This window comes from Halichondria panicea, chromosome 1 (assembly GCF_963675165.1).
Source record: "Halichondria panicea chromosome 1, odHalPani1.1, whole genome shotgun sequence".
Lineage (NCBI taxonomy): Eukaryota > Metazoa > Porifera > Demospongiae > Suberitida > Halichondriidae > Halichondria > Halichondria panicea.
The window spans coordinates 4,797,381-4,820,312 of NC_087377.1; the positions used below are offsets into that span (position 1 = coordinate 4,797,381).

Sequence of the window (22,932 nt, forward strand, 5' to 3'; positions counted from 1 at the left end):
GTCCTATCAAGCTTCACATCAATCAAGAAAGGGAGTGTCTGGAAAGCAGATGGACTTGTTCTGGGACTTGCCATAGCCGGTCGGTACGGTACCCACATAAACACCAGCCGGCGTACAGACACTTCAACGCCTCCAGCTGCTTGTCTTTCAAGACTAGACCTGGTTTTCCAACACAGGATAACGCGTACGCGAGAGCAGAAGAGAAGGTAGCAGCCATTACACAACTTGGACTAGATTTCTTTTTTCAATGACATCATTATAAATGAAACGGATATCAATGTTTTACAACTAAATGCGGAATAAGAATACTGATACAAAGTTGGAACCCCCCCCAGCCTAACAACCGTGAAGGATGTCCTAATTTCCAAACACCCCAACGCAGTTAGAGCATCCTCAGACACGATCATGAGTGGGTCCCCTCCAGACTGCCACCCAGTCATATTGTTGAGTCCATAGATGCTGCACTGATAAGGTCTACGTCCCTCAACACCCATGGGGCAGCTGGTCCCTCGGGGCTGGACGCCTATGCCTGGAGAAGGCTGTGTACATCATTCAAAACTGCTAGCCACTCTCTCTGTGAATCCCTAGCTCTCTCGGCCCGCCGCCTGTGTTCAGACTATGTCGACCCCTCCTGCGTATACCCCCTGCTGGCTAGCCGTCTCATAGCACTGGACAAGAACCCCGGGGTGAGACCGATAGGCATTGGTGAGACCCCAAGGAGAATCATCGCCAAGGCTGTTCTGTCCGTGACGAGGGGCGATATCCAGAACGCGGCAGGATCCGTTCAGCTGTGTGCAGGACAGACTGCAGGTGTCGAGGCAGCAGCCCATGCTGTTCAGAAATGTTTCCAACAAGATGAGACAGAGGCAGCCCTACTAGTCGATGCGAGCAATGCTTTTAACTCGCTAAATCGGAATGTAGCTCTTCACAACATCAGATTTCTCTGCCCTTCCATCTCCACCATGCTAATCAACACATACCGAGCTCCAACGGAGTTGTTCATAGACGGTGAGGTTATCTTCTCCAGGGAGGGGACTACGCAGGGAGATCCCCTGGCTATGCCAATGTATGCCATCGCAACCATCCCACTGATAAGGAGACTACCTGCCTCTGTCACACAGATGTGGTATGCTGATGACGCAGCTGCCCTGGGAACTGTTGGTGAGCTTCGCAACTGGTGGGACAACCTCACCAACCTAGGTCCTGGATTTGGCTACTTTGCAAATTCCACCAAGACATGGCTGATCACTAAAGACTACTGCCTCTCCAGAGCCACCGCTGCCTTCGCTGACACCAATGTCAATGTCACCAGCTCTGGACGACCATACCTGGGGGCCCCTCTGGGCTCTTCGGATTTTACAACAGCTTTTGTGCGTGAAAAGGTAGACTTATGGTCAAACGAGTTGAAAACACTGTCAGAGATAGCCACCACTCAGCCTCATGCCGCTTATGCCGCATTTACTCATGGATTCTACAGCAAATGGTCCCATCTATCCCGTATCGTGCCGAATCTGGGCAGTCAGTTTCAACCGCTGGAGAACATCCTACGCACTGTGTTCATTCCCACCATCACTGGAAGACCACCCCCTAATGACACAGATAGGGATATCTTTGCCCTGCCCACAAGATTCGGGGGTCTGGGCCTAAGCAACCCAGCAAAACAGTGTGATCTACAGTTCTCCGCTTCCCACTCCATTTCCAAGCCACTGATAGAGTCCATCCTGCTAAAAAATCCAGAATACTCCTTCGGGTGCATGGATGCCCAGCTGTCAGCCAAATCTGCCGTCAAACAGCTGCGCAGGGAACAATCCACCCTAGCAGCAGAAGAAATCAAGCAGCGTCTCACCCCTGCCAACACTAGGACGCTGGATCTCGCAAGCGAGAGAGGTGCCTCCAATTGGCTAACCTCACTACCGATCTCGGAGTTCGGCTTCAGTCTACACAAAGGTGCCTTTGTGGATGCCCTATGTCTACGCTATGGTTGGACGCCTGGAGGTACGCCAATACTCTGCGACTGTGGTGCCAACTTCTCGGTCGAGCACGTCCTCTCCTGCCCCCGTGGAGGATTTCCTTCGATCCGCCACAATGAAATCAGGGATATCACTGCCGACCTACTCACAGAAATCTGTCATGATGTCTCGGTGGAACCTGATCTCCAACCCCTGACTGGCGAAACCCTTGCTCACAGAACCGCCAATATATCGGATGGTGCCAGACTTGATGTCTCCATGAAGTGGTTCTGGGGAGGACGCCAAGAGAAGACATTCCTGGATGTCCGAGTGTTCAACCCACATGCTCCGTCAAACAAAAACTCTAGCATTGCAAACTGTTACAAAAAGCACGAAAATGAAAAAAAAAGAGCTTATGAGCAACAAATCCGAGATGTCGAACACTCAACCTTCACTCCAATAGTCCTTTCGGCCACAGGGGGCATGGCAAAACAGTCCACAACATTCTACAAGCGACTTGCCTCTCGTCTAGCTGAAAAATGGGAGCAGACATACTGCTCAACCCTGTACTGGCTACGTGCCCGCCTGTCTTTCTCTCTACTGAGATCTGCAATACAATGTATCCGTGGCGCCCGCTCATCTAGGGGCCACGCTGTGAAGTCCTCGCCAATTGATCTGATCAGCAGCGAGGCAAGCCTCCACTCCTAGCTACCTGGAGGAAAACTGGATATAATTTTTAACATTACAATTATTTTTCTTGACTTGCTCCCACTACTATCTTGTACATGCTTTGTTAAGTTTTCATAAAAAAAAAAAATAAAAAAAAATATATATACTACAATTTACGATTACCAAGATTCTTGGTAATTCTGGCGCATGCGTAAACAGTGTTTACCAGGCCGCCTTTCTCAGCGGCCTGGAATCGAGGCTAATACTCTGAGAGCACATCCATTGGAGTGGTCCTACTAGCTAGCACGGTGCACTGGACACAATGGACCAACACTCTGACTCAGGGGAAAGGTGAGCGCTACCTTAATATTACTAGACAATAATAATTGATGACTTATTAATTTTCAGTAGGACTTTTATGTATAGTTGAGATTGTTCATGCAATTCTTTAGTTATTTGAAAAGCCTATCATTAATTTGCACAGCTTACTGCATACTGCTACTGAATCTCAACAAGCTGAAATGGCTACAAACTCTCCTGCAATTCTGTGCACTTTGACCTCTGTGTTTGCTATCCCCCAGGTACAGGACACCTCAACATGACTCTGGTGTCACTCCAGTGTCGATCTGCTGTGTCAGTATGTACCGTTTCAGCTCAGGTGACAACTATCTATACTGTATAATCATGATTAGGTGATAATGCCTCTCAATGTGTTGCCCCCCCCACGGGAGGTATGGGGAATTTGACTCTAATTTGACTCTTGAAGTGTTGTCCTCATACTGACTGGGGGATTAGACCTGGCCTTGCATATAGCCTTGCCTGGGTAAGACTCTCATAACCTGTTTTGATGTATGCAACTGCTTGAGGCTCAAACCCCGGCCAGTGTTGACTGGGGGTTTGGGGGATTTGAAGACAGAATCCTCCCCCACCATGGGGAAGCTTGACCTGGGGTATAGTCAACTCCTTCATGTTAGCCCGACAAAACACATGCTATGGAGACTTTGGGGCCCATTAACTTGGCTGTATTATAGAGGGTGGCCTGCTAACACAGGTCCAAACACATGCTATGGAGACTTTGAGGTCCATTAACCTGGCTGTATTATAGAGGGTGGCCTGCTAACACAGGTCCAAACACATGCTATGGAGACTTTGGGGCCCATTAACCTGGCTGTATTATAGAGGGTGGCCTGCTAACACAGGTCCAAACACACGCTATGGAGACTTTGAGGTCCATTAACCTGGCTGTATTATAGAGGGTGGTCTGCTAATACAGGTCCAAAGACATGCTATGGAGACTTTGGGGCCCATTAACCTGGCTGTATTATAGAGGGTGCTTATTGATTATACATTGGTGACCTTGAGTGTTTAAATTTTATATAATTATACATGTCCACACAGCGTTCCCTTGGTCCACTCCCTTCTCTGAAAAAAACTCGTCCTGTTGCTAAGAAACCAACCAGCCAATCAAAACCCTCCGTGACTATCACCCCTATCAACGCTACGAGGGCTATTGCCACAGCGGTTACCACGACAATCATTTCATCTCGAGATCGACCTCGCGGAAGAGGTAACGGGTCTAAGTCGCCGCGGCAACAACGAGTATCAAACCTGAAACCGTCCAATCAGAATGCAGGATTCTATAAGACAGTGGACTGTGGATGCTTTTGGTCATGTCCCGTTCACTCCACAAAGAATAGGATCAGAGACCAACCTGACCACAGTGATGAGTGGGTGTGGGTGTGTGTGTGTGTGTGTGTGTTGTGTGCGTGTAGTGTTTTCCTTAATAGACTTTCTACTAGCTACCTAGAACGTTTTACGAGGGTTGATCAATTTGCTACAATAAAATTGCAAAACCTAAAATTATTGCTAGTAAATACACACGATCCTTGCCAGAACGCAATAACTAGATCGCAAAAGGTCAATTAATTTTCTCCTCCTTTGCAAAGGTTTGTCACCAGCAAATAATTATTCTAGTAATACGGTTCTTGCCTTATGTACAGAATGTTTATTGTGGTGACCCCTAGGCTGGGCAGAGGCTGACTCTGGGTCCCTTATTAAACCTGGCTGTATTATAGAGGGTGATACCATACACACACACACACACACACACACACCCACACACACACACACTCACCCCCACACACACCCTTATAGACACACACCTCACACACACACACACACACACACCTCACAGACTGGCAGTCCATTTCCTACGGATGACTTTGGTAGCACTTCATTTGACGGACGTTCCTCTACCCCGCCCACTCATAATACTGCTGACAATGCAAGACGAGATTTGTTTGGAGCACCCCCCTTTGGAGAGGGTTCAAAGGTTACGAAGACAATGACAACTGTAGATCAATTTGGAGCAGTTCCTTTTAGCTGAATTTTAATATTTATTTTTCCGTGTGTTATAAGTGTTGTTTTGTGTGTAGTAGGATCACATGACTCCACTATTGACTGTGCATATAATTATTATAAATGGATTTTTATGTTCAGTGCTTTTACTTCATATGCAATTGCAATATCTTGTTGATCAAAAATAGTGCAGTGCTTAATTAGCTTTGCTCAGAAAGCCCCGGCCGGAATGTGACACCTCTGAAAAAGGGGAGGATCTGAGCAATGATTATGTTTATAAACGGGGCGAAATTAGTGACAGAGCCAAAGGGTTGAGCAGTACGTTGTGTGTTCGAGAAAAAAGGGGCGAGTTTGACAGAGTTTGAACAAAGCTTCAATGGCTGAACAGGATTCAAAGTGAGTGAACATGTAGACTATAATTACTACTCATGGTAGCACCTTGTGATTGCATGGAGGGAGGCTCATTCCATTAGCAGAGTCAGTGCTATGATCAGAGGTGGAACACTGTACAGCAAAGTGACAGCTGGAAGTGTGCATGGTGTCACTTGTATAAACTATATACACATATCAAGTAATTCTCTGTATGACTGATCCCCCAACCATCTATTGTGTACAGTGCTCAAAAGAAGCTAGCCGAGAACTTATACGAGGCTGTAGGCAATGATGATGTCATCAAAGTGCGGTCCCTATTGGGACAGGGGGCAGACCCCAACCACCAGCTCTACTGGAGTGACGAGTGGGGAGATAAGCTGCCTCCATTACACAAGGCTTGTTATGAGGGCTACCTTGAGATTGTGAAGACACTAGTTACTCATGGAGCTCGTACTGATAAAGGTGGTGGGATGGACAACATGACTCCACTTCACTGTGCATGCTGGGGAGGTCATAACGAGGTGGTGCAGTACTTGATCCAGGAGGTCGGATGTAGCACTGGTAAGTAGTTGTTGCATGTGTATTAATTAAAATAATAACTATGTAGGTCTATAGCGAAAAAAATGTTTAGAGGTAAATTGTTCACGAATTTGCTCTTGCATTTGAGTAGTAAAACATTTGCCATTTGCGTACGTTAGTATATAGTATTACTTTTACGTATGATATTATGATACAGTAGAAATTATCGTGGCTTAATTGGTTGAAGTACACGAATATTTTGTTCCTCCTGCTGTCGCCACAATAATATCTGTGTTAGTGCTCGATCTGTTCCACAACAGATGTGAAGGATAAGTATAACTGGAATCCTCTTCACTGTGCTTGTGGGGGAGGAAGTAAAGACGTGGTACAGTATCTGGTGGAGGAGAGGAAGATGGATGTTGGTGAGATCATAGATAAAAAAGAGAGTGATTGGAAATAGAAGTCAATAACGTCTACTTTTGTGCAAGGGGTGTGGCTTAATTTGTAAACTATCCGTGCTGCCAGCCTTCCAACGCTGTAAAATAAATGTTATAGCTGTTAAAACAAATCTAGACCCTTCCAAACCCTCCCAAAGCTTTGATACAATATGCCCCTCGCTGGTAGGCATCATACATGTATATACTGTCCGTAAATCTTGCCAGACACTACCCATTGTTCCAGCAGCCTCTATCAACAACATTCAAAGTTACCTCATTACCCATTCCCCTTGTTACTGCTCGTAGTGCTTAATTTGAAATGTCAAAAAACCTTTTTCGATTGTTGTGAAGTAGCTAGAGGTGTACAAAGTTATACCCTTATTTCTACACCCACTCTTGTTCAGGTGTAACTGACAAGGATGGCGAGACTCCTCTTGACTTTGCTACACAAATGGGTTGCACTGAAATTGCTGACTATCTCAAGTCTCTACCACAACAATGTAAGCTCACTAGGATCATGAGTACACAGTGTGGTCCAATACAGCTACTCTCTCTATACAGTTGCTGTGACTGGAGACACTGACTCCAGGAGTGACGAGAATGGACCACCACCGACAAAGAAACAAAAAGGTGACTTGCTATTATTAATAGAAAACCTGCACATGTACGTAACTAGCTCATTCCTCCTCCAGTGACCTCTGACCCTCTCTCCGGTCAACAGACACCCAGTGCTGGCAATGAACAACCAGAAACAACTGGTAGGAGACTCTATTATAGCCCAACAATGATCATGTGCCTACCCATCTACTGTAGAACCAAGACCACTTTTTACACTGTGTTATATGACCTCAGATACTCCAAATGGTTCCACACAACTTTCAAGGGTTGACCAAACCTCATCAAGTGAGTAATACCAGGCTAGGGCATACAGTGCATGGGGAGGAAAGTGGATTAATTTACCCCCGCCCCCATAATGTTAGGGATATCCCCCTGGCTCACATGTGTATTCAATTACTACCTTGTATGATTGAGTATGCAAAGACAGCGTATATAAAGCCGCCCATGCAGAATTCGATCACCTATAAGAACACCTAATTAAACAAAAATTGTCCGAGGGTACATGCCCTATTGTTTGTGTTATAGCTGAAGTCACGTATCATTCACTAGCCAATAATGCACAAATGTGCCAGTATGTATTCATTTGGTGTTTCTTAATTATTGTCAGCTGTGTCAACATTGCTGGTTGTGTTTGCAGACACTCCATTGACTGAGGAAGACTCTGATGCTCTAGAAAAGCTGCTCCTAGACAACAAAATCTCTTTGACTGGTGAAAGGACATATGAGACAGTTGAACACCACCTTCGTGAGCTCGGACACAGGGAACTAGCTGCCAACCTCAGAGGAAACCTGGACAAAGGTGGGTAGTAGTTAGTAAGAGCTGTGGGTAGTAGTAGGTGGGTTGCTGTATTGAAGTTATACTCACCTGTGTTGAATGTTGCATTGCATGAAGCCCCTCAAGATGAAAGGGGGAGCATAACAATTTTAGTACTGTAGATATGAGACCTTTTAAATGATATGTTTATAGTTGAATAGCACGATCGAGGGCATAACATAATAATCGGTCTTATATAGTCGTGGTAATAATGAGTTCATTCTTTTGCATTCCTTAGAATTAATGATATTCATAACTAATTTGATATCGAAAATAACCGCAATAAGTTGCAGTATCTGGATGCAGTTAATAGGTTGGTAATACACCACCGACCATGTGTGTGCATGTACCGGATATATGCTTGATTAGACGCCGCTCTCAAATAGTAGCCTCCTTTGCTAGCAAAATGAAACATTTTGTAGATTATTTAATATAGATATTGCATGTTGTGATACTTCCAACGAATATGTTACTGTATCGTTATACATTTTATGAGCTGCCTTACGTTGCTGTTCCATTTTTACGCCAGTGGTTCAATGACCGTTTTAAAAATGCAATGGGTAAATTATTCTGCATGTGACGGCTATAATGTAGTTTGGAGATTTCTTTTGTAACCCAAATCAGTTTGTCTCTAAGGTGGTGCCTTTATTATTACGCCTCAACTGTTTGTTTGTCTCTACTTTAATACAGCAACCCACCTACTATATACAAGTGTTTTCTTTTCAGTTTAATAAGGGATAATTATCCTTCTTTCTTGCTTTCTTGAGGTCTTGGTATATAAAGCCACAAAAATATACTACAACGCAATGATACAATAGATGCGTGTACATAATTATAAGTCTACACTTTCTTCCCATTTTTTTGCAGACTGCTTGTTATAGATACTATATACTTTATGTTCGATTATACAAAGCACATCTATAACACTCTATTGAGCGAAAACGTATCATGGCGAGAGGCATTAGCACAGCGCAGCTTGATCACTTGTTTCTTTACAGTATGTTAATTTTCTGTTTGAATCGTGTCACCAAGTAAATGACACTTCCCCTGCAGTTATCAAATGGCAGCGTCGATACCTCAATAGACTCATGACTCTAATGGTTGATAAAGAAACAATCGATATGTGCACTCTGAAACTATGTCTCGTTGGTCCGCCTCACGTTGGGAAAACAACCACACTCAATCGTCTACTGCAAGTGTACGAAAACATTCAATCAGCTGTAGACAAAGCGAAACATCCAAGCACTCTACTAGCTAACTGTATCCAAGTTATGGCGTTGATTAATAAAGATGAGTGGATATCTTCCAAGGATGTCGATGAAGTAGCCAAAATGATATTTGGTTATCTATGTGGCAATTTAACTCTCGATGAAATAGATATACCCAATGAAGAATCGACAAAGGCCACCCGATCTGAAGAAACAGTACCTTACAAAGTTCACACACAAACTGTACAACACGCCACACTTACCGACTCTGAGGATAAAGCCGCTGTAGCCCACAGCAACAAACTAGCACAGATTATTCTTCGACTGCAAAAGCTGATAAAGAGCGGAAACTACTCCCATATGGCCAAATGTCTTGGCAACACCTTGCTAAACATAAACGATGTCGGAGGCCAACCTGAATTCCTAGAAATACTACCAGCCCTGAGCAATGGTCCTGCCATGTATCTAGTGTTCTTGGATTTGAGCAAGGAACTTGACAAGCCCTACGATATTCCCTTCAGTCGAGACGGCAAAGTCATTACTCCTTATAAATCAATGCACACAGTGAAAACCGCAGTCTCTCAAATCCTCTCATCCATTGCTAGTGTGCGTCACATGTCGGAAATTTCGAAGCCTCTCTTAAAAACTCCTCAGTTGAAGGAAAAATTTGAAGCTTTTTTCACTGTCCCTCCAGTGGCAGCCCTAATAGGTACCCACAAAGATAAGCTTGGTGGAGACTCAACAGATGATCCAGAAAAAGAAAGATTGACCAGAGACAAACTGCTGGAGATAAACGCAGCTTTGAAGCCAACAACCAAAACTTTCAAGAAAATTTTAGTTTTTCCCAAGCAAGAAAGTAGCACTTCTGATGACACCGCTGATAAAGATGCTTCTGACAGGATGTCCTTTTTTGCCCTAGATAACAATAAAGGCACAGAGAACGCTGAAATTTCTCCATTACGTGGCTTATTGAATAAACTATTTTACTCTCACTTCGGCAAAACCTCTCTTCCAATACCCAAAAATTGGCTTGTACTAGGAATTATTCTTCGAAAGGAATATCAAATTGTTACAGTAGAAGATTGTATCGAAATAGGCAAAAGGTTGGAGATGGATGAAGAAGAAACCACAATCTGTCTCCTCTACCTTCATAGTATAGGATCGATCCTGTACTATACGGATGTTCCCAATGATGATGATCCACGCTGGCTCCTCAAAGGTCACGTCATCTGCTTACCTCAAGTGATTTTCGATAGCATAAGCCAACTGATAATCGTTTCAATGCAGAATGTTCATGGTGGAGGCCTCGACACTGAGTTTGAGGTAGCAGAATTGATCATGAAAGGTCAGTTCTCTCTAGAGGCCATCGATAGACATTGCAAACTAGATGTTCAAGTTGCCAAAAATCTGGAAAAAAAATTTCTGATACCATCTGGACCGCTTGTAAAGCTTCTCAAGTACCTCAACCTTCTCTCTGAGATCACACACAAAGATGAAGATGGTGAACGAGTCACCTACCTCATGCCGGCTATATTGAACTGTGCTTCACAGGACAAGCTGACCAACCCACCTCAACCAGACACCAACAACCCAGAACCACTCCATATCACATTCAGCTTTGGTTACGTACCAACAGGAGTCTTCTGTGGGCTCATCACTCGACTAGTTTCCCAAGGCCCCCAGGGAATTCTCGGATTGATGTGGGAATTGGTGGAAGATGGCGTTAAACGAAATTATGTGGAATTTCTAGTTGCCAAATCAAACAAGATCACGTTGCTAGCACATGCTCGATGCTACGAAATTAGAGTTGTCCGCCGTCTTCATCAGGTCTCTATCCATGACCTTTGTACCTACGTTCTCTCGGTGATGCTCTACACGCTCAAAAGCCTTTACCCACAGTTGATTCCACAAATTGCATTCCAATGTCCGTGCCCTGATCACCAGACGAGTGGAGGTATGGATAATCTGTGTGTCCTTGCTAAGGATTTCTGGGTCCAGTTTCTCTGTAGACACAAGCCAGTCACTCTCAGGAAACATCAGCAAGTGTGGCTGGGAAAGGTGGGCTGAATTTATAAACTAGAATTGTGTATTTTATAGCCTGTTGCTACCGTTAAGTTTTTAGTGATGATTATTGCTGATATGATTATTGGAGGAAGGTCCGTGTGTGCATGTGTATACTACTGCTATTACATGATTATTTTTACTATAGCTGTTCTTTATTCTGTTAAGGTAATCGTTGTGTGTGCATGCTTTTATAATGCTTTTCCCGTACATGTACAGCACGTGTGTCTAGGAAGCAGGACAGAACTAGAGGTGCTAGAGTTTGCTGAGGATGGTTTCTCCTTCCACTGGACCAAAGAGGGCTCCAGACGTCAGATCAAGACAACTGATGATCAGCCCAACACTGTGAACTTCCAGAGTGTGAGAGAGGAGGACTTTGGTCACTACCAGTGTGAGGTGAAGGATGCAGCTGCTGGGAAAGTGCTCCTCACTTTCTACACAGCTCTCTACAAACACCAGTCAAGTCAGTTATCTAACCTCAAGTATCCCCGTTTTGTCCTTGATCCCATTTTCTACTTATTATATAACCAGTGTACACACAGTGTTTACTTCCTCTGCCCCACAATCACAACAGAACTCTTACAAATGCCCAATTCATTTACCATAATTAGTGTGAAGCTTTTATTTGCTAGGAGCCACTTGTGTCAGTGTGTGCATTACATAACTACCGTATAGCGGGTAAATTTCAAGGGGTAAAATATTCGTTATTTCCGTGGGCAAGCTGACCTCCACCCTATGAAAACAGTTTACCGGAATGCATGAAATGCAGTAATTTACTCAATAAAGTCAGCCGACATTTTTACGGACGAAAATCACTGTTTTCGATTTGTCAATGAATGGATTTTTACCCCACGAATATTACCCAATATCTATCATCTATGAAAGCCTTCAGTCCTATCCATTCCTGTTGTGTTGCTTGCATCATTGAATAATGGTATGTGCAATTTCAGAATAGTTTGTTGTATGCAGCTTGTCACATACTTTCTAACCCCAAGATGGCTTGTATAATAAGATGCATGCACACGTCATTTTTTTTATGTTACAATATTTTCCTTATAGTGTCTAAGCATTCTATTATTGAATACTATACTTGTGTACAGGATCATTATCGGAGAAGGATACCAGCAATGGAGACCAGCCGATTGTTCTGACTGGAGCGGATATTAATACAATTTGTGAGAGTCTGAAAACATCCACCTGTAATTGGTTTAATTTGGGACTGGCTCTCGAAGTAAACTATCACGATTTGAAAAATATCGAAAGTCGATACCAAGATAATGATCGCCGCCTAATGGAGATGGTAGCCAAGCGTTTTGAAGTCACTGATCCAGAGCATCCGATGACATGGCCTTACATATGTGAATGTCTAAGGAGGCCTACTGTTAAGCGTAACGATGTAGCCGAGGAAATTGAAGACAAGTATGTGAGGACAGCAACTGCACATAGTGCCACCAATTGATCATGAGAACCTGACAAGGTACGTGTGTTTGTAATCTGATTGTAGTCTAATCTGATGTTTTGTTCTCTATATAGCTTTGGTTGATTGTGCTGTGCTCATACTTTCATACAGATACTGGAGTTACTTGAAAGGGACGAATAAAGATGTCAAGTAATTAAAGAAGCATGCAAGAATGTCAAGTAAAGAACTGACTCTGTGTTGACTATAAGTACTGACTATTATAATGCTCTGTGCTCTCAGTCGAATCGCAATGGTTCCAACGCATGCTCCTACGTGGAGTTTTATTTTCTCATGAATATATTAATGAGCTATTCGCAATTGCTTGCGCAAAAGTAGCATTTTTTTATAACTCTCTTCCCTTTGCAGTTTGTTTCCTGCTTCCTGCACCAATCGATTACACATGGCAGGAACTAAATATAGCCACAAAGCAGCCACGTGGCTTTGCTTAGAAACTTCAACACAAACAAATTTAGACAAATTTACATGCCACAGCAAACTGAACTGACAAATTGTTGCAAAAGTATGAGATGAATTTGAACATGTTCAGTGCTATCTTATAGGATTGATGAACATTTATATGTAATTGTTTTTCGTGTCGATCCATTGAGAGTCGAGAAATGCATCGTTGAAAATGCTGTATAAAAAACCACAAAATAGTACTAGTTGGAGAGATGTGAGCACACAATAAGCCACATTTTGTGTATTACATCCAACAGATGTCCTCCTCAATACATTCTAAGCATCGTCCAAATCAGTCGTACTTGTATTCTGTGTGGTACGAAAAATATGCTATTATTACAGGTCAAAAATTTTTTTAATCAGGAATTGCCTGAACAGACAACTGTATATGCTTACCCCACTGTAGAGAAGCTCAGCTAACCTACCCAGCTTATTTAGTATACCTAGCAAGTGGTAATGTTACTCATAAATTATTCCTGAACATCCAACATTAACGAGCAACAGGTTAATTAATCTCACCGTTATTTGCCACGTAATAGTGAGTTTTTAAGCATTTCTAAATGTTAGCAGCAGTGGGATACAGCCATTATTACTGTGGCTGTGGACCAGGGTGTACTTCTGGTCCATTTGCAGAGAGATTGCTGAAACGAAAGAGCCGGAAATTGAATTGGACTCAAGACAGCGAAGACCAGTGACAGTGACAAGGAGAATATAGAGACAAAAGTCATCACTGGCCTGGAGTAAAAGACGAATTGATAGATATGCAAACATGACTGAACATTTAACCATAGATAGTGTTTTAACTAAGTCTTTGTATTGTTTACACACTATTTATGATATATTCACATGTAGTGCCATCTACAAAAGTCAACTGACAAATTGTTGCAAAGAGAATACACTTACAAAACTCTGCATACACTTAGCTTAATAACATTGGAACAGACTTATATAGTTAGAAGTTGTGTCCCACCCGTAACAGACTAGCTACTCCATGTAAAAGCCCAAAATCATGTTTACAGGAATGGCAATTTTGGCTACAGTACTCAACAAAACTTGCTTCAACTTGAAGTATACGCCTAATTTCAAACATATAGATATAGTACTTCTCTATCGAAGCAAGCTGCCTTGGGTAATGGTTGACATCGCCACACAGTATCCGGTCTAAGCAGAATCAACCAAATCATCTATCCATCCATCCATCAATCATTAAATTGTATTATTCACTTGATCATTGTTTTCATCCATCCAGTATCATCACAGTATAGCTATATATAGTGGATCCTATATAGTATCACTTTCCCATCCAGTATCATCATAATTATTATTATCTGCTTCAGTTGTGTTCCTCCAGTTTTCTTATCATCAGTTCATCCAGTATCATCAGCCAGTATCATTTCTTCCTGATCCTACTGTACTGTCAAACAAATAATAAGAGTAGGTCAAAGGTCATATACCTACTACGGTATATGGCTAAGCAATAAGGCTACGCCCCCGCTTCCGGAAGCAATTAAAAGTTGGAGGCGAATACCGTTAGTGATCCTCTACACAATGGCACCAGCTATTTGCTTCCGGACACGCCCACTTCCTGGAAAATAAACTTCTCGCATTTATTCCAGTTGCTGTTCGACTGCTCTGTGTTTGATCTATCAAATTTCATTTCCAGCTTTCTAGTTTAGTGACCCTTTACCATTCTTTTTAGTTACGGGATCACTTCAGTTGCAGCTTCTTGTTAACCACATGGCCTCCTCATGATCAGAGAGAGGCTAGAGCTAGTAACAGTGAGTGTCTGCAGGCATGAGCTGGAGGAGCACGCAGTCCAGTATTAGTGGATATGGTGGCTAGTCTGCAGAGGGAGCTGGATAATGCTAGGGTGAGTAGGTTTGCTTAGGAATATTAAATCCTTTTAGAAAGTACACATTGTTGACATGTTTCAATCAGCTTAGTAGTGATTCCCACTCCTCTAATCAAGTGTTGACATTCTGTCATCTAGTAGTGAGAATCACTAACACTTATTGTAGCCATAGATTGAAGAGTTAGAGGGATAGGAAACGGAGTGGTGCACGTGATGATTTTACATTGAATCTGCAGTGGAGCCTCGAAAATTATCCGCGCTACGCCCTATGAACGAGGCTATTAAGCACATTTTTGCCGGGTAACTCCCAAAGCTGTGTTTCCTCGAGACATCATCTCTTTCAGCAATTTATAACACGCCTAGTCCATGAGCCACGTGTAGTACTTGCTAATGTCTGACCACACCCAGTAAAATAAGACTTTCCAATAAAGTTATATGTTCCCAAGGCTATTTTAGAGCTATTGGAACATATAACGTGTAAGCGTGCTGGTTATGACTACTACAATAGGTATAGACCTTGAAATATAAGTGAGTTGCACGGACTAAGCACAGTTACTTGTAGTTTATTATGCACTGAGTGTAGAAATAGATATTGTTATGATGGCCTCGATTAAACCGCAGCGTAGCGCGGATGTTACTCGAGATACAAACCGTTTCCTATCCCTCTAACTCTTCAATCTATGTTGTAGCTAATAATTAGTGAAGTTTTCAATATTATTATTTGTTCCTGTATAAATAGGTACTTCGTTGATAGATTTGCTGAATCAGCGATTATCAGCGGGCACTCGACTGAGACAACGTGAAGTGTTGCATATCTTCTCTGCTGTTGCTAAGGCCGTTGCTAGGCTACACCATCGGACAAAACCCACCATACATCGTGACGACCTCAAGGTCAGTACAATTGAATCTCTTTATAACATACACATTAATTTGGGGAGCAATATTTTAGCTGTACACAAACTGTTCATTAGGACCTTGTCTTTATATCAGTTGACCTTACTTCAGATGAGGTGTGTGTGTGTGTGTGTGTGTGTGTGTGTGTGTGTGTGTGTGTGTGTGTGTGTGTGTGTGTGTGTGTGTGTGTGTGTGGTGTGTGTGTGTGTGTGTGTGTGTGTGTGTGTGTGTGTGTTGTGTGTGTGTGTGTGTGTGTGCGTGCATGCGATGAAGCATTTCACTAGTTACATAATTTATAGTACAAAGCATCCAATTTTAGAGTATAAAGTATCATCCAATAGCTCTATCCAATAGTTGATGATACCGTAGAGCTAGAAATAAATGATGATTAATGCTGTTTTTGCGAGCGTATTTTTGTATTTCAAGGCCTGTACAATCCCATTGAAATCACGGTTATTCAAAATTAAAAAGGACGCATTACATATAATTGTTTTCACTAATGTTGTGATTCAGATTGAGAACATACTCCATGACTCTGTGCACGACACATACATACTCTGTGACTATGGAAGCTGTTCACTCAAGAGCATGTATCCTGAGGTATGGTGTGTGGGTGGGTGTGGGGGAGTAGATGGTATGGTGTGAGGAGTGGGGATGGTGTGGGTGTGGGGAGCAGTGGTTGGAAGTTTTGGTAAATTGGAAAAAAAACAATTTATGCATGCATGGCATCACTCTATAAAAGGTCCCATACACTTTAAACGTATGTTCCACAACTTTCCTTGTGAGCTGCAATTAGTTATACGCACTGTACTGTTACTGCTACGTACTGTACTCACGCCTGTACCTACAATGTACAAGCAGGAGACGGGTGCCACGGAATGTTCTGATGAGATCTCACAATTCACCACAATGCCTTATCGATCTCCAGATATGGTCTCCGTATATTCTGGCAAAACCATCACCACTAAATCTGACATCTGGGTACGTACATTGTTATGTACACGTAATATTATAGCAATAATGTACATGTCTACAACCCTTTTCACCTCACTTAAAAATAAAAGGTACAACAGAATTGCTACACTAAACTATTGAGTGGGTGCATGACTAGCACTGGTTTGATTTATGTTTCCTAACAAGGCTTGCATTTCAAGTAAAATTGTGTACATCATCGATTATTACTATACGTCATTTTAGTAAAACTTGCAATATTCTGAAAACTTTGCTGCAACCACAGTTGTAACCACATAGATGATTATGAATACCATTAAGCATGGAAAGTTCAAACATCTAACAGCAAGCACTAGTTTTTCTGCACTGCATATGTACACTGTACACCATAATGACTTCGCACAGCCTCAGAGAACAGCTCAAACATCCCAATGAAGAGGATGTTGTATAAGTGTCCAGGGTTCTCATTAATTTGAGATAACACTATAATTATATACATGTACATATACCCATGTAACTTATTTTCAGCATGCTGTAATGCATGTTGCTTCCCTTCTCCACTAGCCTACAACACGGACACTGCCACCCTGCGATGTATATAATTATGGAAACTCGCAAAATAATTATAATTAGTATAAAATAACCATTCTCAACGAGTTTTATTGGCATATGGAGCTGTTTTCTGAGGCTGTGCTGAAGTCATTCAATGCATGCTTGCTGTTACATAACTTATATTTGACTTGGTCTTGCTGCTTACTTGCATGGTTTAATTATATTCATAATCATGTCCTTTCTGTGGTTACTACTGTGGTTGCAGCCAAGTTACACAAAATATTGCAAGTTTTACTAAAATGACTGTACTAAAATGACTGTATCAATGTCTGGAACTCTAACAGACAAAGCTAGATAATGTTTAGGCTAACATTCTCATAATATACAAGTTATGGTACTCATTTGAAAGCGACGAATCTAATAGTGCCCATATCATCACACCCTCACACAACACACACCCGCCCACACACAGGCACTGGGTGTACTGCTGTTCAAGCTGTGCTTCATGGATACTCCATTTGGTGACAACCCTCTAGCCATAGTCAGCGCTCAGTACAGCGGTTACCATGACAACCATTTCATCTCGAGATCAACCTCGCGGAAGAGGTAACAGGTCTAAGTCGTGTATCAAACCTGAAGCCGTCCAATCATAATGCAGGATTCCATAAGAGCGTAGACGGTGGACTGGATGCTTTTGGTCATGTCCCATTCACTCCACAAAGAATAGGATCAGATATCAACCTGACCACAGTGGTGAGTGGGTATGTGGTGTAGTGTTTTAGCTACCATATTTATGCCTCGGTGCACATGCGCAAGCGAGGTATACGGTAGTGTGTTTGTGTTTGTGCATGTGTGTGTCTGTGTGCATGTGTAGACTGCTACAGCTGCTCAAGGATCAATGAAGCGCAAGTAAGAGTTTCTATAGGCTTCTTGTTATGTTTTCTTGAATTTTGGATTTGCAAAATAATGCTTTGTTCTCGAGTTATGCATAGTTTTGCTTACTTGGAATGCCATTGCGTACAGAGCCTATAGTGTGGTCCCACTGTGTGCAGCCTATAGTGTGGTCCCACTGTGTACACTGTAGCTATAGTGTACAGAGCCTATAGTGTACAGAGCCTATAGTGTACAGAGCCTATAGTGTACAGAGCCTATAGTGTGGTCCCACTGTGTACACTGTAGCTATAGTGTACAGAGCCTATATAGTGTGGTCCCACTGTGTATACTGTAGCTAGTGTACAGAGCCTATAGTGTGGTCCCTCTATGTACACTGTAGCTAGTGCACTGTATAGCTATAGTGTGGTCCCACTGTGTGCACTGTAGCTATAGTGGTTGACTTATATTGGTTGACTTATATTTTATCTAATCGCTAATTTAAACACGTGGTTTGATAAAGATCGAGCTACAACATCTTTAGATATGTATAAGACAATGCAAATACCGTATAGCGGGTATATTTTGAGGGTATAAATTTTCGTGGATGTGCCTTTAGAAAGGTTTTCGCGGATTTAATTTTCGTGGAATAGCACCTCTTTTTGCAGCATGCATGCATGAAATATTAAATTCGCGGTTCATGCCTAATCCGCGAAAACCACGAACATTTATACCCTCGAAATATACCCTCTATACGGTAGCTAGTGGTGACTTTAGATTGCATGAAGTTAATAACAGTTGTTTGGGTTTGCCACAGCATTCCGTGTACTGCCAATATTTTAGCTTGCTTGAGGATACAAATGATGTAATGTATTTGCTCTATACATACTCGTAGCTCTATAGTTAGCCGTGCAATCTATGTGCATTCGGTATCTGTGTGTTATAGTGTCCTAAAGCACGTAGGTGTACTTAGACACTAGTTGATAAGATCTATAATTTATGGGAAAAGTACCTCAGAGCAGGTGTACTATGGGACTTAGTATACCTACAGTTTATTTAGTATACCTAGTATTCCGTTGTCAAGTAATTGTATTGTAGTCAAGCCTCGAGGGCATGCAAGCTAGGTTTGCGCATGCGCACTAGTATCTGAATGAGTTAGACACTGTTTTGTCGGTGTCCATGTGATTTAGAAGCCCTCAGACACTTGTAGTACCCTCGCATAATCCCATAGACACCTACAAAACAGTGTCTATAACTATATCATTTTGTTTCCTAGAAAGCCTTGCCCCCAATAAGACCTACTTTCAAAATTGGTGTACCACAATATCCCTTCACAGTCAATATTCTGCCCATACCCTGGAACAGCAGATGTGTGCAATCTGTTTGTTGGGATAATATTATGGCCACCAACAATTAAAATCTATCACATATTTCGGGCAACCTATATAATTTCTAAGACTTCCCTTGGTCATGATGTGTGAGCACATGGACGCATATTTCAGTCTTGTTAAATTGACCAGGATTGGTTGGAAAGCGGTGACCACCAGGCAAATAGAAGCCATTTTGTTTTGTTAAATTGTGTGTGTAAGCCATAGTGGAAGGCGTGGGAAATATGAACTGTGTGAACATGATTGTACTAAGTTAACATAATAACACACTAGCTCGATCCTGGAATATCAGTTGAGCATAACTTAGAGATTTCTGTTGTGTGATTATACATAATACCTCCACACACACATGCACGCACGCACGCCCCCCCCCCCACACACACACACACCCTCACGCACACACGCCCCACACATGCACGTTCTCACACTGCCCATACCACACACACACAGGCAACCAGTTGTGGAGACAACACGACGCGTACCAACGTACAAACGTCCTAGTACACTCAAGTGGTTATATTCGATCATGTCACTAGAAGAAAGCATATGAACATTCACCATGCAGGTACCCTGTACCCTGTACTCTGTATTCTGTACCCTGCACCCTGTACTATACGCAGTCAGTCGCTTGTTGTGTAAAAGCTCTCATTTCGTTTATTATATTTACATGTACTGTTGGCATCACTTTCACTTTCTATTTATTTACTACTATTTTTAGACTCAAAGTATTGAAAATGCATCCCTTGGCTTGTGTCTACATACAATCATTATTGTATAACCTATACAACTATTTGTCTCTTCACAAATTAGAATTCAAAATAGTGTGTCGGATTGTATTAGCCGCTGTGTTTATGTGTTTGCCTGATATGGTTGGCTGATCGAAATGTCTGGCTGGCGGCTGGCTGTGTTTTCACATGCTTCTAGAATCACATGAATTTGTGTACTCTTCCTTACTGCAAATTATTGGCTTGAGCTAATTTTTGTCCATTTTGAGCTTGAGACAATGATTGTAAAGCACAGCGAGTTATTTTTTAGATGGCAAATATGAAAACATTAGTCACAAGAATGTGAGACATGTTTAGCTATGTGTATCATAGTGCTGTATACTGTATTACTAGAATGTTTTGCTGATGAAAAACCTTCGCGAATGAGCTAAATCAGCAGAACCCTTTGCGATCTAACTATTGCATTCTGCAAGGATCGTGTGTAATTAAGTTTAGGTTTTCCGATTTTATTTTTGCAAGTGATCAACGCTCGCTACGTTCATGTTTGATGCTCGCAAAAATTCTAGTAAAAACGATATCGTATCTACATCCATTTCCATTTGCTAAAATGTTTTGGAGCATTATTCAAGTTTTGATCATTAATTTTCGCCAGAAAAATATGATTGTACAATAAACTGTTACGACATCACGAAACTTTCCAGATTGCAAGAGTCAACTTTTCTGCTGATTTTGCTCATTCGCAAAAGAGCAAAACATTGTAATTTTGATGGACAAGGGTTTACATTCTAGGAACTTGTTACGTGCCAATCAACTGTAAAATTGGTTTGTAAGTTAGCTAGTTCCCATTTTAGAATAAATTCCGATAAAGTTACACCTTAGCAATCACACTATTGCACTCCCTAGCAACCACGCTCTAACATTACTGTACTTCATTGATCCTTGAGTAGTTGTAGCAGTCTACACACACACACACGCAGTCCGATTCCATCAGGAATCGACACTATACACACGCCCACACACACACATACACTCCTCCACAGGTGGTGGTGTTTTTGTGTTTAGTGGAGGGCGTGTTGTGCCAACAATGGATTAGCTGGCACAATTGAATGACCTAGTCCGAAAATTTTAAAGCCTCTGACAAATATTGCAAAGAATGCTAGTAGCAACAACAGCTCTGCATTTAGTGTGAACGAATGACGTCAGTATCGGTGATACTTCACACCATGTAAGGTTGCTAGAGGTCGGAGTGCAGCCGTATAGCCGCACATTCCTAGTTTATTGTTCATACACAACCACATCCTTAACAGGGATGTGCCCCAGAATATTTCGGAGTTGGTTATTTTTAATCTTTATGCAATCGCATAAATTTGCCTCTCTTTTTATAGTGCTTAGTAAACTTATACATGTATAGGACTAAGAGGTTGTTTTTATCTAGAAGTGGTTAGTACAAACCACCACCACCAACCAGTGTGGGCACATCCCTGTATATGTATCCAAGCCATTATATACAGACAATGTAAGGGGCCCATAATTATAGAGATCGGAGTGCAGCGTCACATCCGCTAGCTAGAGGTCAGAGTGCAACCCCTCGTAACCGCTAGCTAGAGAAGGTCAAAGTGCAACCTCGTAGCCATACATTCCTAGACCATATGCTCACATCCTTCTGTAACTGTCCCCAAGCCCCCCCTCAGGCCAGGATATTCACAATGCCTAGCTCATGTCTGTGGCTTTACAGTTGACCACCACTAGAATGTCGGCAGTACCCACAAACTGCTGCTATTAGACACCGAAAGCTAGTGTGTAGGAGTTGAATATGTTGGTAATCTTATGGATGGTCATGAAAATCCCTCCAGACTAGTAAAGAGAAGTGTGTGGGTGTACACAGATGGTTAGTGGTAGACAATGGAAGGTGATAATTAATTTCATTTCTAGTGTTTAATTGTTTATGGCTAGCCCCGACAGTGGGCGTCCTGTCTTGGTTCTTAACCGCTGTGCATGACTTTTAAGTTTCATTTCATGCTTGGTTTGTGGCCTATAGCGTACTATTATACGGCTTGCTACCCTAGGCTAACCGCTAACCGTCTGTTGTTTACCAGTGCCAAGACTCGGTCAATGGATTGGAATTCAAATGCTCAGGTCTGGAAGCAACCGAACAGATTGTAATTGAATTAGCACGTCCCTTTTCGTCTAAACATGGACTAGACTCTTGTTGAGCTGGAGGGGAAGTGTGAGCATCGAGTGGAGCATGTGTCACTAACTAACTACCTAACTAACTCACTAGGGGGACAGTTGTGGGCTAGGAATTTGCCGAAATTGGGTTCAAAAAATACCCCATCTCTAGACTGCCTCTATTATGCTTTGCAGCTCTGTTAGAAGTTTGGGGCAAATTTTGCAAACTTCACCTCACTTTAAATCAAAAGACAGAATGCTAGTACTTGGAGTGTGTATAGACTAGTGTATACAGAGCCTATAGTGTGGTCCCACTGTGTACTCTGTATAGCTAGTGAGTGTACAGAGCCTATAGTGTGGTCCCACTGTGTGTGTACGGCATTGCAGCTAGTGTACAGAGCCTATAATTATAATTATAGTGTGGTCCCACTGTGTACTCTGTATAGCTAGTGAGTGTACAGAGCCTATAGTGTGGTCCCACTGTGTGTGTACGGCACTGCAGCTAGTGTACAGAGCCTATAATTATAATTATAGTGTGGTCCCACTGTGTACACTGTAGCTAGTGTACAGAGCTTATAGTGTGGTCCCACTGTAGACTAGTGTACAGA

At 42.3% G+C, this 22,932-nt stretch overlaps 4 protein-coding genes and 2 long non-coding RNA genes across 12 annotated transcripts in view; 5 read left to right on the forward strand and 1 right to left on the reverse strand.

Moving 5' to 3' along the window:
- Window positions 1-22,932, forward strand: part of LOC135334204 (uncharacterized) — a gene marked incomplete in the record, with an annotated part of 688,739 nt that overhangs the window by 55,291 nt on the left and 610,516 nt on the right.
- On the forward strand, window positions 371-2,672 carry LOC135342642 (uncharacterized). The gene has a single exon (XM_064539473.1). The coding sequence runs from the start codon at window positions 963-965 to the stop codon at window positions 2,655-2,657; it is 1,695 nt and encodes a 564-aa protein (XP_064395543.1). The 5' UTR covers window positions 371-962; the 3' UTR covers window positions 2,658-2,672.
- On the forward strand, window positions 2,820-4,726 carry LOC135337664 (uncharacterized). Its single transcript, XR_010395214.1, has 3 exons — window positions 2,820-2,969; window positions 3,200-3,276; window positions 4,017-4,726. It is a non-coding gene; the product is annotated as an uncharacterized LOC135337664 (long non-coding RNA).
- Window positions 5,215-13,312, forward strand: LOC135334642 (uncharacterized). 3 transcript variants are annotated; one of them, XR_010394350.1, is made up of 13 exons: window positions 5,215-5,372; window positions 5,593-5,909; window positions 6,188-6,289; window positions 6,709-6,804; window positions 6,866-6,934; window positions 6,997-7,062; window positions 7,157-7,207; window positions 7,560-7,721; window positions 8,790-11,002; window positions 11,225-11,468; window positions 12,106-12,482; window positions 12,576-12,643; window positions 12,831-13,312. XR_010394350.1 is itself a non-coding variant. In XM_064529915.1 (13 exons), exons 1-12 carry the CDS (start codon window positions 5,353-5,355, stop codon window positions 12,616-12,618), a joined length of 3,702 nt encoding a protein of 1,233 aa, XP_064385985.1. In that variant the 5' UTR covers window positions 5,215-5,352; the 3' UTR covers window positions 12,619-12,643; window positions 12,831-13,312. The 3 variants fall into 3 exon arrangements, 2 of the variants coding, with proteins under 2 accessions (XP_064385985.1, XP_064385997.1); XM_064529915.1 differs by having other exon boundaries at window positions 12,106-12,424; XM_064529927.1 differs by lacking the exons at window positions 12,576-12,643; window positions 12,831-13,312 and having other exon boundaries at window positions 11,225-11,401; window positions 12,106-12,294.
- Window positions 12,929-14,365, reverse strand: LOC135337467 (uncharacterized). Of its 4 annotated transcripts, none has more exons than XR_010395145.1 (3): window positions 14,148-14,365; window positions 13,443-13,658; window positions 12,929-13,366 (listed from the first exon to the last, which is right to left on the reverse strand). It is a non-coding gene; the product is annotated as an uncharacterized LOC135337467 (long non-coding RNA). The 4 variants fall into 4 exon arrangements; XR_010395143.1 differs by having other exon boundaries at window positions 14,027-14,365; XR_010395141.1 differs by having other exon boundaries at window positions 12,929-13,232; window positions 13,443-14,365.
- On the forward strand, window positions 14,572-20,586 carry LOC135337340 (AP2-associated protein kinase 1-like). Of its 2 annotated transcripts, none has more exons than XM_064533269.1 (7): window positions 14,572-14,793; window positions 15,515-15,666; window positions 16,183-16,269; window positions 16,531-16,650; window positions 17,645-17,778; window positions 17,831-17,925; window positions 19,881-20,586. In XM_064533269.1, the coding sequence occupies exons 3-6, from the start codon at window positions 16,258-16,260 to the stop codon at window positions 17,838-17,840; spliced, it is 276 nt and encodes a 91-aa protein (XP_064389339.1). In that variant the 5' UTR covers window positions 14,572-14,793; window positions 15,515-15,666; window positions 16,183-16,257; the 3' UTR covers window positions 17,841-17,925; window positions 19,881-20,586. The 2 variants fall into 2 exon arrangements, with proteins under 2 accessions (XP_064389339.1, XP_064389347.1); XM_064533277.1 differs by having other exon boundaries at window positions 15,530-15,666.

Coding starts and splice junctions, on each gene's coding strand:
- LOC135342642 (XM_064539473.1), top strand. CDS start 963: ATGCTAATCAACACATACCGAGCTCCAACGGAGTTGTTCATAGACGGT.
- LOC135334642 (XM_064529915.1), top strand. CDS start 5,353: ATGGCTGAACAGGATTCAAA. Junction 5,373..5,592: donor ATGGCTGAACAGGATTCAAA/GTGAGTGAACAT, acceptor TATTGTGTACAG/TGCTCAAAAGAAGCTAGCCG. Junction 12,425..12,575: donor GCCGAGGAAATTGAAGACAA/GTATGTGAGGAC, acceptor ACTTTCATACAG/ATACTGGAGTTACTTGAAAG.
- LOC135337340 (XM_064533269.1), top strand. Junction 16,651..17,644: donor CCACTAAATCTGACATCTGG/GTACGTACATTG, acceptor GCCCACACACAG/GCACTGGGTGTACTGCTGTT.